Here is a 14,794-nt window from a genome sequence, read left to right on the forward strand (position 1 = left end):
GGCATCAGTAGAACTGAAGATTCAAATAGTATCACCTAGTGTAAGCTGTCTTTGATGGAGTCCTTTTTAACATTCAGTAAAGCTTGAGCTCACGTTGCATTGTTACCCTTAAATAAGAGAGTTCTAAAAGGTTCCTTCTGTCACTAGGACTATTTTTCCAAACTTGAAACACAATTGTATTTGAGACAATCGTTTTTATCCTATCAGAATTGGCCAAACATTTAAGTTATTTAAGTGAAGTTGAAGGTATCTGGATATGTAAAGCATGCAGATTGACTGTTTACTTTTTTTTTTTTGTAATGTAAAAAATTGACCATAATTATCTGTAATTTTTACAGTTCCTGGCAGCCTACTTTTGCTGTAAGTTCAACTGCTTGCTCCCAATCTTCATTGTCAGCTGAGGTTCAGTTCTTACAGCTTCAGCACTTTATCAAAGCAGCTCCTTTGGGATAGTGTGGATTACAAACACAGGGATGAGGCCGTGGAATTGGAGATAAAATATTTTTAACTGCATGAATGCAGTTGTGGAATGAACTTGGAGAGTTTCCTTGGAGAGTCAGGCACTTTTTCAATTACAACTGCCATAGTTAATCTTACTTTAAATGAGACCTAAAATTACCTGGGAAGTGTTGGCCTTGTTGCAAGGGTAAAGAGCAGAAGGAAAACTACCACTGCTGTGTGTAACAGTATGGATTTAGCTTACCCACTTGATTCTTAGACATTAAAACCAGAGTTATACTGATACTTCCAGTACAGCTGGAGAGGGTAAAGAATTAGATTACAAAATCTATTAGAGGAAAAATTAAGATTTTTTTTATGGAGAAAAAATTTAAAATTCAGCTAAGAATGTTTATTTTAGAGTCAAATGAGAAAAACATGGTAGGAATAGGCAGACTCACAGTGGTTTAAGAAATGATTTTCTAATTTTTTTTTGAACTATGAGCAGCTATGGAGCAGCATGAGCAGCTACGGCAAATGAGGAAAAATATCACAGTGTAATCACCATAATATTTGCATGAAAGTTGTGGAAACTTCTGTTGTAACATAGAATTTTAAATAAGATCCAGAAAAGAATAATTAGAATAATGTAACCTTCTCAGTTACATTGAAATAAAACAGAGTGGTGTGAAAATATTCAAAGGTGTAAAGTAGTTTCCATATGGACTTACGAAGGAACCTTACTTGTTTACAGGTGGCTACTCTCATAGCTATCAGCTATGGAGAAATTCGGGAGCTTTGTCTGAATTATTTGGCCATTAAACTTTTGGAGCAATGTGGTATTATCTTTAATTTTAAATGCCCATATTTCTTATTATCACCAAAGAAGTGTTGGAAAAGAGCTTGATAAATTGGATGTTTTACTATATTGTGTATGTTTAAAACTTAGTGTAACTTTCTAGCTTTGTGTCTATTATAGATTGTAAAAGTAGAATAAACAACTCAATAAAAGATGAATTTTAATAAACAAGAAACAATTAGGAAGATACCACTTCTCGATTTAATCTTGCAATTAGTTTGAACTGCTGAGGAAAAGGTGGAAGCAAGTTCTGAGGAAAACTGGAAGTAACAGGTACAGCCAGGAACTACCTACTTGCTTTTTCCTTTTTATGCATCTTGTCTGGCTTATCTCAATATCAGTATTTCTCCACAGAGAAGTATGATAACATTAATTGTGTCAGTCCTTTTAGTACATACTTTTATCCTTTTCATGTTCACTTTTTCTTGTGTTCACAGGCATATTGTACTTGGCTATTTTTCCCTGCTCCCGTGTTAACAAAGAGCAGTTTCACTTCTGCTAATAAACAAATTTAATAAACAAAGGCTGCAGTTTTATTCAATACTGAGCATTATAAAGAGAAAAAAAATAGGTAAGGTAATCCTGTCTGTTCCAGGTAGGCTTTTTGTCTAGCTGGTGTTTGTTTCTCTGTTGATTCATTTACAGAGTCATATCCTCATTTATTAAAATTCAGGGGCTTTTTTCCCACATTCTTTATTGTATTTTTTTAAATCATTATAATAATTTGACTGTACTAAATTAAATTAGAGTCAGTGACATGAATTAATCTGTATTTAAAAATTTATTTAGAGTCATACCAACTATAGTAATTTGTTCTGACCTCAGGAAGAATGCAATGGGAGAGTATTTTCTGTTTTGTAGGGGAGGTGAAATAAACTTTGAACAAAATGTGATGCAGTGTGACCTTTAAGCCTTTGCAGAAAGCCCTGGTAAGTGGGGAAAAGAGAGGATGGAGCCAGGCCAAGTTGAAGACATCAGATTGGCCATGTATTTTACTTCTAAGATCAGCCTGTTACGAGGTTCCCACCAACAGAGACTATTTGGGTTCATTCTCCAGCACGAGGCAAATGATGTTAGGTCATAACAGAACGTCTTTACTCTGCTCCCTTGCATGGAAAAGAGAGACTGAAACAGAGATCTGGTAATTTTGGATGCTCATTAGCTCTGATAGAGTTGGCTTTTCCCACTTGAATTATAAGTGAGCAGCAGCACTGGTATGAACCAAGGGCAGCATCATTTAGCAGCCACACTCCTTTCTTTCCATTGTCTTAGCTCTTTTTCTTCTCTTCAGCATTTCCAGCACAGTTGGTGTAATTCACTTAGATTTAGAATGTATTTTTGCATTAGACTAAAAATATATTAATTTTATAGTATTTTTTCAGGGCAACTATTCAAAGACATCAAGTTTCATATGTGTGAACTTATTTTAACTCTGTTCTGCCCTTTTTACCTAGGATCCAGACTTTGGCCATATTGTGGGGCTTTTTTTTTTTTGGTTTGGTTTTTTAAAGGTTTTTTGTGAATTCAGTAAGAGTATGATATTGATAAATAAGTGCTTCACTGATTGAGAGGCAAGTAGTATTTTTCTTGGTGTGAACAAAGTTATTTCTTTTGTAAGTAAGTAAATTTTTCACCATGCTTAGGACTGCCTTACTCTCTGACAAGTCAAATCTGTAGGCTCTTTAAACATGTTCTGCACTTAAAATTACATCACTGTTCCTCTGTGTCTCTTTCATGTTAATGAATATCATAGAATGATTAAAGTAAAGAATAATTCCTTAATAGGTTAGCGATTAGGAGACATGAAAATCATGGGTCTTTTCCCAGGTAGCTCCACCTGTAAGCCAACTTTAAAATATAATGGGTGAAAAAGCTAAAAAATTCAGATTTGTTCCCACTGAAATTTTCAGGAGGATTTACTCTATTAAGAAAAAATGTCAGAGTGAAATATCCTCACTATTTGACACAGCTGAGTAGGGCTGTTATTGTCATTATATGGCTTACAATTAACCTTCTTTTTCTAAACAAAATACTGAAAATGGTAGGAAAAATCTGTCTGTTAACTTTAAAAGTGGGGAAAATGCATTTCCCACCTGAAAAAAAATAATGTAGAAAATGTTATTTTCTGCTACATTCTTTGCTTAAATAGATAAAAATCAGGATATTTATGCGAAGTACAACTCACAGGAGAAACTATGCACACTTTTCAGATAAGCTTGGAGGTTATTGTTTCTGCATAGATTTCTTGGACTCAGGGCAGAGGTAGAAATTCAAATGAATTGGATTTTATGGTATCTTTCTCTTTTAAAAGAAAAAGTTTTTGAAAGTTTAGCTAAAACTGGTACTTTCAGCAGAAATCAAACTAAGTGCTTGTGTCTAGCACTTTTCAGTATCCTAGATTTCTCCTATTTATTGTAAATTACAATGCATAGATTAGAAATCAGCATTTTTACTTGAAAGTTGTATTTTTTAAGCCCTTTCAATTTGAAATGTATTTTTTTCAATCTAAGGACTAAGCTTAGATATTTCACTTAGATAGGTGCTCCTGAAGTTAAACCTACTGACAGTAGAAAATAGTTAATTTTTATTTGAGGAAATCAGACAGTTAGAAATAATATGTTAATTCCAATGAGGCAGTTGAGATCTTGCCAGCAAGAAAGTTAAAGTGCTGTGAATTGAGTGAATGTTTGCAGACATCTCTGCTGACATCTACTTTCTGTCAATATTTGATTTTTCACTGATATGAAAGCTGAAAACTGAATTGTGAATGGCTTCAGTACTCTAGTTGTGTTATCTGCCTGGGTATGATAACCCATTAGTTTCAAATGGAATTGGATGTAAGGTTTTTGTTTGAAGTTAGATTTGAGTGTTTGGTTGCTTAATGATTCTTCTTTATCTGGTGGACTTAGAGTAGAATCATGGTCTTCTGAGGAGGAGTTTTGTGTGATGCCCTTTCTCATTTCAGTTGAATACTGGCAAAATCATCATTTTTCAATTAAGAAATGTCCTATTTTGCATTGCTGAACATTGTTTTTTTTAATTTATTTTTCATTTCTGTTTTACTGCCTACGCATATCCATATCAAAGCATAAACTTAGGGTTTTTCTACCCTTTGCACTTCATAGAGTTGAAAGGAAATGTGAGTTCATTGGTCAGACTTTGAGAGAGCTATTCTCACAGCAGCTTATGAAAAACATAAAGATCTGGGATTTTTCTGTTAGTAAAAGTGGTTACTTTTTTTCTTTTCAAGACTGCTAAGCAAAATAGTTACTGTTGAATATTTTTCCTTATGATTCTGCTTGGGTTTATAGTTCATAACTCTTGTTTGATTCCATAAAGCTCTTGCCAATAATGTAACAACAGGAATGGTCTCTGAAGAGACTCTCTGAACTGACCTGCTCTGAGCATAGCTGTTGCCAAGACTCAGTTAAGGCAACTGGAGCTCTATCTGGGCAGGTTTTGAAAAGCTCCAAGCATAGTGATCCCACAGTGTCTTGGGATAACTTTTTTTCAGTGCTACATTGCTTTCCAAATGTACATGCTTCTTCTAATGCCCAGCCTGAACCCCCTCACAAAATGCCATTTTAGTGCCTTTGGCTACTTGATTTGGATTTTTGATTACTAGGAAGAATTCAGCTCTATAATTTTTCTTTTCAGGTAATGTTTAGATTGGATAGCTAGTTTCAGACAGGTATTAAATCACTCCTTAGTCCATTCCTCTTCACTGGATTGAGCAAAAGTATGATAATTTTCTTCTTTGTTGATAAACTGGACTTGCCAAATGTGTCCAATTTGCCTACATCCATCAAAAACAGGCAGACACCAACCTGAGCACAATAATCTAGGTGCAGCCTTGCCAGTGCCAGTCAAAGGGAATAAATAACTTCCTTTATCTTCTTCTCATACTCTTGCTAATATGGACCCATATGTAATTTGTCTAATTTGTAATGTAAGCACACATACCACTGGCTCATTGCCTGGTTTCCATCCATTGCCCATTTCCAACCCATTCCAGGGGTTCTTATCAGCAGAACTGCTGTTCAGCCTGCTGTTTCCCAACCTCAACTAACACATGGGGTTATATATATAAGAGTAATATCCAATGAGAATTGGGTGTAGGCAGTGACAGGTTAGCTGGCACAATTGTAAAAGCAGGAACTTCAAGAGTACAGTACAGGAAGAATGTCATATGCTACCAGTCATTGCCACCAGCAGAAAAATTGTTAAATGAATGGACTTGGCAGAACTGAAAGTGAACAAACCCTTTTTGAAGCTGGATTAAAGCCACATCCGTGCTCTGTGCCTGGGAATATGAAATGAGGCAAGTGCTATATCGGTTATAAAACTTTGAGAGAGAAATGAGGAAATGAGAAGTGGCTTTTACACTTACATCTGGCCTAAACATCCTGGATTCTTTCTTAACAGTTCTAGTGGTAGATTTTTAGCAGATTTTGAAGTTTCAGAAACATTTATGTGAACTTTTGGGAAGTAGGTATGGTTTCAGAAATTCTTCTCAGTAATTTTTTTTTAGTTTTGGTAAAATGCTGAAAGTTTAAGGGATATTTCTGGAGAGGAGGAGAAAATTAAAATTTCTGTGCAGTAATAAAATGTCAATAATAAACTTGAATTTCTTACTTGCCTTTGGCATGGATCAGGAGAGACTCACAGTTTGCTGCTTTTTGACTGATATGGAATTTTTCATCTCTGGAAAGGTGTGGGCAATCAAAAAAAGCAGAATTAAATTAACTCAGTTCCAGAACAAAGCAAGTATTCCAATAGAAACTATATCTTGACACTGGAAGAGCAATCAAAATTCTTAAAAACAGTTGCTTTTCACACTGAGATGTCTTCTATGAAGTTGTCTGGGATATGTTGTTTTAAAGAAGCCAAAGTTGTCTAGTTATATATGCCTCATTAACTTCACCACTGTAACTTCCAGGCAGTACAAGTGTGTTCAGGGAAGTAATTCTCACAAGAACAGAACTTAATTACCAGTTTCACAGACTAAATTTTAAGTATCACTAGGTGTCTGTGTAAACTCATGTGAACTTCTCCTTTTCCTCTAAAATTTATAGCAGTTGTTAAAGTACATACTTGTATTTTTGAAACAAATGTAGTAAAGGAGTGAGGCTTTGCATCAGTACAGATAGATGGTGTGTGCTATAGGGGCCATTGCCAAAATACACTTATATAAGGGTCATGGATATGCATTTCTGAGTTTTCTACTTAAATGAGCTGTTAATTATGATTTAATATAACTATCTGGATTTACAAACAAAAAAAAGTCCCTATCATGTCTAAAAATAAGGCTTTTCATTGTGGATAAAGTTTTGGCCCGAAATACAACTCTTGGGCAGAACCCATTTTTTCACTACTAGAAAGACATTGAGGAGGTGAAGTTTGTCCAGAGAATGAATTTGGTGAAGGGTCTGGAGTCCCACGAGGAGCAGCTGAGTGTGCAGGGGTTGTTTAGGCTGGAGAAAACGAAGCTCAGGGGTGACCTTATTGCTCTCTGTGTGCAAGGAGAGTGCAGCCATGTCTGGGTCAGGCTCTTCTCTCAGGTAACCGCTGGTTGGATGAGAGGAAATGGCCTCTAGTTGCACCAGGGGAGATGTAGATTGGATATTAAGAAAAAATTCTTCATAGAAAGGGTTTTCAAGCATCAGAACGGGCTGTTCAGGGAAGTGTTTGAGTCCCCATCCCTGGAGGTATTTTAAAGACACGTGGATTTGGGGACATAGATCAGCAGTGACCTTGGCAGTGCTGGGTGAACAGTTGGACTCAATGATCTTAGAAGTCTACTCCAACCTAAACTATCATGGATGGCTCTTGACCTCTTGCATTAACAGAGTAACTCACTGGATATCAGGAATGGAAACTGTAGTCTTGGGATACTTGGGTTTGGCTTCAGTCTCTGAAGTTTGCCTTGGTACTGGTTACTTTCATTTCCCTAGAAAGTGAGCTTCTGAGCCCCTCAGGCAGCAGTGACTGCAGACAGCTTGAACAAAATGGTATTTTATTTTGCATTATGTTTTCTGAAAAGTATACATTATAAAGTTTTTGCTAAATGTGTTTCAGATACTGTGCTATTCTAAACACCTTATTATTGCTGTGTGGTTTTAGCTCAAATTTTGGCTTAAACCTGTGCAGGCTAGATGATTTAAAAAATTTATGTTTATCTACAAAATAGAAAAAAAAAATTAAATTAAATTCCTAAAATGAATATTCTGTATTTTGTTTTGAGTACATATTCATCTCAGGTAGTTCTGCTTAGTAAATAAAACACATTTTGTGTCTAACTGAATATTTCCTAGATTCTTGTCTTCTCTGTTTAATTTTTTCTGACAGCTATCAATGCATGTAATATTTTTTTCAAAACAGAAAAAGATGTAATAAGGAACAATTTTGGCAGATTATGTGTTTCCTACTAGAGCAAGTATTTTGGAAAACTACTCTGTATAACCTTGGAAAGTTTATACTTTAAAGGAAAAGTTATGACCTTTACATAGATTCTTGTGCCCAAGAGGAAACAGAAGTGAAATTATTTCAGTACATGAGGCTTAAGATTTGGCAAAAGCCTTGTGCTTTTTATGCATCAGTGAGACTGGTAAGCAAGTAATCATACAAACAAAGGCTGTAGATTATAAGGAAGCCACAAAACTGAATGCAGCCTAAAAATAAACTTGGAGTTCAGCATTGATAATATGCTTTAAATGAAGAATGCAGTGTTAAGCAAAATTAAAAGGCAGGCAAGGTCTCAGAGATTACATGTGTTATTGATGGAAACAGGCCAGACTACCAACTACCAATTATACAGTGTTGTCAGTGTAAAAACTGAAATGTGCCAGGTTTCCAGACTCCCAAATTTTTTTCAACTTCATTCAGCTCTTGCTTATTAGTAACTCGTGTCCTGCCCCATTCAACGAAGAGCACTCAACAGTGAGCTCTTTGGAAGCAAGGAGAAGGCAGAGGAAGCCCCTTACTCCTCACTGCCCAAATGGCTTTAGGGCAATGCCAACTCTGCCAACCCTCCTCCAGAGGTCCCAGGCCCTTTCCCTGCTGGTGCAGGTGGGAAAGGGCTGAAAGTGAGGGAAAAGGGATCCACTGCTGCTGGGAGTCCACACTGCTGGACTCAGGATTGATCTTGAAGTGACCAGAAAAATGACACAAAAGCAAATGAAGTAACCCTCTTTCCCTCTTCCTGGGAAAGGGTCAGTGGCAGCTGGGAGCTCAGGCAGAGGAGAGGCATGACTCCAGCCTCCTGTCCTTCCTGCTGGAGAGAGGGAGCTGCCTGCCTGTACCTACAATTCCTCTGTGGTTTAATGTAAAGTATATTCTTAGGGGAGTTTTCCTGAAAAACAAAGTGAATCCCAACAATTCTTGCCATATGTGTGAATATCTATGGTAAATAACTGCTTAAGTTAATTTTTAACTTGTGTAATATTTGTTTTGTTAGGCACCTCTGAAAATTCTGATGAAATAGTTTTGCATCATTAATTTATATGTGATCTATATAAATGATATATTTATGCTTAAGGAAGTTAGTCTCCTGGATTTAGTTAGGAGGTTGTTTTTTGTTCTATCTTATGATTCATGTCTGTTTTTTATTAACTTAATCTCAAGATTCTTAAGAAGAATAATTCTAAGGAAAAATGAATGCCTTTTGCAATTTTATTTTTTGTCTTATGTTACCTTTTAGTGTTTCATAAAAAGTGCATAATTTTTTGGGTTTTGCCTGAACTTTATCAAGGAACTAAAAAATCTGCCTAAATTAGATTAATGGCTTTTAATTTACTAAACTTTACAGTCTTGATTGCAAAATTAGACAAGTTGAATTCCATGTTAGGAATGTAAATATCATTATTCAGACCCCTTTAAATCAGAATGATAAAAAAAAGAGAGAAGTCAAAGTTCCTTTTTCTTTCTCAATGTGTTTGACACTCTCGTGATATGCAATGTCACCCTTCCATCTTTTTCAGAATCTGCAAAAATGAAAATATTATGGCAATGTATGATGAAAATTAAATTTCCCATGACAGAATTTACCTTTAGAAATAGAGCTTTTGAGGAAAACTACCATTATAGAGCAGTACATGTGTCTGTAGGTTTGTCAGCATGAGACACTTCCCATTATAATGTATTGAGATTTGATGATTGTGGACTCAGAAATATGGATGAATTAACATGATGAATTAACATTGCAGTTCTGGACACTCATGGCCACTGACTGCATTTGTTTCTAGTTCTGGAAATAGATGGTATTTGTATCTGTGTATCTTAAGCAATTTTTCCTGGATTTCACACCTAAGGCTATCTTCTGCTTTACATTTTACATGAGATAACATTTCCTATCCAATTATATGAATGACTTAAATGGTTTATCATAACTCGTCAAGATGAGGTAACTTATTATGGGCTTAAACCCAGTGATTGAAAAGTCACTGAAAAAGCATTTTGGAATCATTATTCTATGCAGTATTGTTAGATAAATGAAGATAAGCTAGATCAAGAAAAGATATTTGCATCTGACTAGTGGAATTAGGTAAAAGTATACTTTAAAGAATTCATTAGATTTTTTTTCTCCTCTTTGCTGGTTTAGCACCATGGGGTCTTGGATCACTTATCCTGTGTTTCCAGCTGTTGTATTTATAGCAAACATCTGGTCCCATCCTAAAGCAAAGTTACATCTCTTTGTGACAGCTGGACTGCTCAATGTTATCAATGTTGAGCTTCCTCCTAGTGTTTAGTTATAATGAAAAAGAAATAATTCTTGAATGTAGTACTTCTAGAGCATCATAAATTAAATATATTTGCTTTACTACAGTATTTCTCTCTGATTTGTAAAAATGATTACGATTTAGTGTCTGAAGTATTTGTGGGCAAAAGTAAACAACACCTAATGATCTCTTCTCTTCTGCAGAAAATTACATCAGCAGTTTGAGATGTATAAGGAGCAAGTGAAGAAGATGGGTGAAGAATCACAGCAGCACCAGGAGCAGAAGGGTGATGCCCCAACCTGTGGCATCTGCCACAAAACCAAATTTGCTGATGGCTGTGGCCATAACTGTTCCTATTGCCAAACGAAATTCTGTGCGCGCTGCGGAGGAAGAGTGTCTCTGCGGTCCAACAAGGTATGGAGCTGTGAGAGCTGAACAGCAGGCTTCTCCTAAACTCAGGGTCTCTTCCTCACTGCTTATGAATCCAAATCACACAACTATTGAAACAGATTTCCTTTAAGGAGAAATCTACTCCAGGGCCTTTTAAGATATCTGTCCTCATTTCATGTAATTTCCAATTGCATATGAATTTGTGATTATGACTTTTCAGTTAATACATATCCTTTTTTGACTAACAAGCAAGTACATTTCTTTGATTGGAGAATGAGTCTCTATTAGAGAAACAGAAGTATATCTAGGGATCTAGTGATGCTAATATTGAGATATTGATTATTACAAAGTAGAGCAAGGATTTGTTTTTTTTTCCTTCTTGCCTAGGCTCTTCTGTAGAAGATTATTGTAAAATTAGTGTTAGAGCATTTCATATAGTATTATATTGTGCTTTAAAATATTTATTAGCTATTGTACATATCCACACATATTATGCATATTTGTATGCATATCTGCAAACATATGCAAATGTTAACCTATTTCTGGGAAATAATTAAATGCACTAAGATATATTGCTCTGTATATGCTGGTGCTTATTGCATAACAAGTGGTAAACCAGCAATCTGAATTCTTAAAAAAGCTGAAGGATAGAGTAAAAAATTCAGCACAACTGATGTAATCACAGAAAACTCTTTTGAGATCATTTTACTCAACATTTTAGATAAAATGTTCAGATCCGATACACAGAACCTTTCTCAGATTCTGACAGATACTTGTAGAAGACATGTGGCAATATTCAAGAAGTATTATGCTAGTCTTTTTTGAAAATATATATTTTGTAAACAATAAAATTTTATTATTTTAATGTTTATTAATGTAATTTTTAAAATCATTTATTTACATAAGTCATTTTTTTCAGTAATATGCTCATTGCAAATACCATGCAATGGTATTTATAATGGTATTTATAATCGTATTTATAATTTATAATGGTATTTATATTTTGTAATGTAGGAGACAATAGTATGCATGTTATGTATTTCTTGGCCTAAGATTGAAAAGTAGGTTTAAATAGTGGACTGAAGTTTTTTATTAACAAAGTATAAAATAATAAAAATAATAAATTAATAATAGTTCCTGATAATTAAAGTAACTGAGATTATGTGTAAATGTGTCAAATTGCTTTGGTTTTCACTGAGATAACTTAAAAATGCTGCCTTCAGTAGGTTGATATAATTTATTTGTTTCTTTTAATAACTGACTAAGTCATGTTGCTAGTAATAAGAGGGATAATTTCTGTATTCATTTCATCTGGTTACAAAAGCCAATTAGGACAGATATTTGAGTCATTATGCCTACATCCTTAGAAACATAACATTAGGAAGAATGCTTCATTTCCTAATGACACATTCTGATACACCATTTGGATTCTCCTTGAGATGGATCATTTGAATGACAGATAGATATATGTCTGACTTCTCTTGACAGATTTCCAATGAGCTTCTCCCACAGAGTCTTAGGTAGTTCCGCTGCTTCACCATGCTCACCACAGATAGCTTTTCTTACTGTCTAATCCAAATCTGTCTTTCATCAAGTCAACTTCTCCATTCAGTCTGAGTCTGTTCTGCAACACTTCTCAGATGGCATTTTCTTCTATTACATTTGCTAATTTACTGTGAGGCTTTCCTGCACCTCATTCATTTTTGTTCTAGATAATTTATGAATAAGGTGAACAGAGTATCTCTAGACTGATCTGTGAGCCTTTGCTGGTGAAAACTTTGCTTAAGAAACCATGATCATTTATTGATGTTTTTTTTTTCTTGTCCTTTCATTAATTAAGTTTTCTTATGGATGAATTTATTCCTATTCAATGGCAGCTCAGATTCTTTAAAAGCCTGTAATCCTAACTGAGCAGTAGGACTAAATCCCATTTTCTCACTTTCTCTGTGACTACTTGAAAGAATTCTAATACGTGTAACAGATGTGAATTCCCTCTAATAATCCATTCTGACTTCTCCACATTTTATTCATAATTTATTCATATGCTTGCAAATTTTATTGTGTATTTGATTTTCTAAAAATCTGTCCAATGTGGATGTCAGACTCATTTTTCTATTCTTCAATTGACATAATGTTGAAATTCCTTAAAAATATTTTGGTATTTTGCCAACTCTTATACTTCTTATCAGTGAAAGACTGTATTACAGTTACTAATTATTTTAAACTGGAGATTCTTTACACTAACTATCATATTTTTTTTGTTGACTCTCTTTATAGCTTCTCTTTCTGAAATATCTGTTCAAAGTATGTCCTCCAGTTTATTCCACATAAAATAATATTCTGGAGTAAATACCTTCCTAATCACTGTGAATATGAGCAAAAAAGATCTAACTCAGAAAGACTGTGGCAGTCTCTCTGCTTTATGTCTACACTGATTATTTGCTTTTTTTGGTCTTTGTAGACATTTTTTGACACATTATATATATATGTCTGCTTTGGACCATATATAAGGTGATACTTACACTGAAATGTTCTTTGGTGGATCTGTTTGAGATCTTCATAATATCAAGTTTCAAGCTAAACTCCTTCATTTTACTGCAGATTGTCCTCCTAAATTGTTTAGTACAGACCAGTATTAGCAGCATGGGCCTCAGATGAAGGAATTGCAAAGACCTCTTTCAAAGGTCTCATTACTGACTACTGCTTGCAAGGTTAATGGCCATGAGTTGGAGCAGGGAGTGGAAATGTTTTGGCAGTTGTCAGAGCATTAGATTAGGATTCTCAAAATGTTTGGATGATTTATTCCTTTTTCAGTTTCATTGAAGTGCCTTAAATGTATAGGCATTAGCCTTCAGTCCAAGCTGTACAAAAATTATCATTATGTGGGAGTTCCTTCTAGCTCAAACAAATAAAAATGATAATGGTAACACTTCTTCTGTACAATTTATTATCTTGGTGAATGATGTATTTAGCTAAATGGGGATTAAATTTCAAGGGACTAAAAAAACACCTTGAACAGTCATCTTTTATGTTTATGAACAGTTTCGGATTGATTAAAATTTAAATAATAAATCATGTGAGAGCAAGCAGTAAGAGTTCTTAGTAATGAGTACCACTGATGTATAAAATATACTCCTTTTTTTTAATGATATACTAATTTATATAAGGAAATGCACATTGAATGAGTCAGTAGACAGCAGAATGGGGTTTATGCAGGTGAGAAATCTAAATGCTAAAATGTTGGAAAAATACAGCCTCCAGATTTGATACAGCATTGTGTGGAGTGAATATAAATTTTAGCGCCTCAGAATGGCAGTTCACTAAACCAACCTTTTACTTGTGCAGAAAGGAAAAAATGCTTGTCTGGAAAGTTAACTTAATGCATGCTGAATACCTTCTTTCAGGGTATTTGGCAACTTACTAGCACTTGGAGGCACTGAAACATCCTTCTTTCTTTGTCTTTGAAGAACAAAAGTAAGAGATTTTCAGTTGTTTTATAGGACCCAAAAACAACCTGGGAAACATGCAAGGTATAAGTAGGGAACTTCTCTCAGTTTCCCTGGTTCAGTGCAAGCTTTGCATTCTGATTATTTCCCTGGGGTTGTTTGATTTTGAAAAAAAAACATTAAGCTCCCTTTAGTGAATGATTCTAACTGCTGGACTTGCTATGTGATCTGTATGGAGTTGCAAGAAGATATTATGGCATACTTGTGGTAAGGCATAATCCTTTCCATTCTGTTGAGAATCAGCAAGAACCGAAGAATTAGTCTGTTACAATCAGGTTTTCTAAGTCACTAGGATTTAGAATAAACTCCATGATTTGTTATTGCATACAAGTAAGTTGGTCTTTAGGAGATGTGGTTTGACTTCACATTTCTCTACACAAGATGCATAACACTGCAAACATGAGGAAAGGATTCCTCTAAACAGTTAGTAAACTACCATTTTGAACCAAGAGATATTGCTCCTTTCCAGTCTGTAAACTTGTCTTGCAAACTACTTTGCTTGCAAACTAAGACCTAGCAGAACTAATATTCAGAATCTGCATTTCTGTACTATTTCTTTGGATTCTCTTGATTGTTAAAAAACCCCTGTGATTTTAATACAAGCTATGTGGATATGATCAGTCCCTTCAAATGACAACTGCAAAAACTATTTATGTTATTAATTTTATTTATTTGAAACTATTTACATTTGGTAGATCTTTTGATCTCAATAAACAGCAAATGATGGTCTCAATTTCAACAGAGACTACATGTTTGAACTCTTCACTACTTTAAAGCTTTCATAAACCTTAGAGGTTGTTATGATCATGATACAGTGAAGAACACAATTTTACCCAGATATATAGTTTTAGGCAATTAAAGTGAGAAACATAAAATCTTGAAGA

The 14,794-nt window shown here is 34.8% G+C and overlaps 1 protein-coding gene across 45 annotated transcripts in view; it reads left to right on the forward strand.

Moving 5' to 3' along the window:
- Positions 1 to 14,794, forward strand: part of RIMS2 (regulating synaptic membrane exocytosis 2) — a 456,016-nt gene that overhangs the window by 77,378 nt on the left and 363,844 nt on the right. For all 45 annotated transcript variants that reach the window (XM_038164450.1, XM_038164024.1, XM_038164200.1 and 42 more), the window contains one exon: positions 10,218 to 10,428. In XM_038164450.1, coding sequence (XP_038020378.1) covers positions 10,218 to 10,428 — 211 coding nt within the window. The remainder of the gene's footprint in view (positions 1 to 10,217; positions 10,429 to 14,794) is intronic.

Source organism: Motacilla alba, chromosome 2, assembly GCF_015832195.1.
Source record: "Motacilla alba alba isolate MOTALB_02 chromosome 2, Motacilla_alba_V1.0_pri, whole genome shotgun sequence".
Taxonomy (NCBI): Eukaryota; Metazoa; Chordata; class Aves; order Passeriformes; family Motacillidae; genus Motacilla; species Motacilla alba.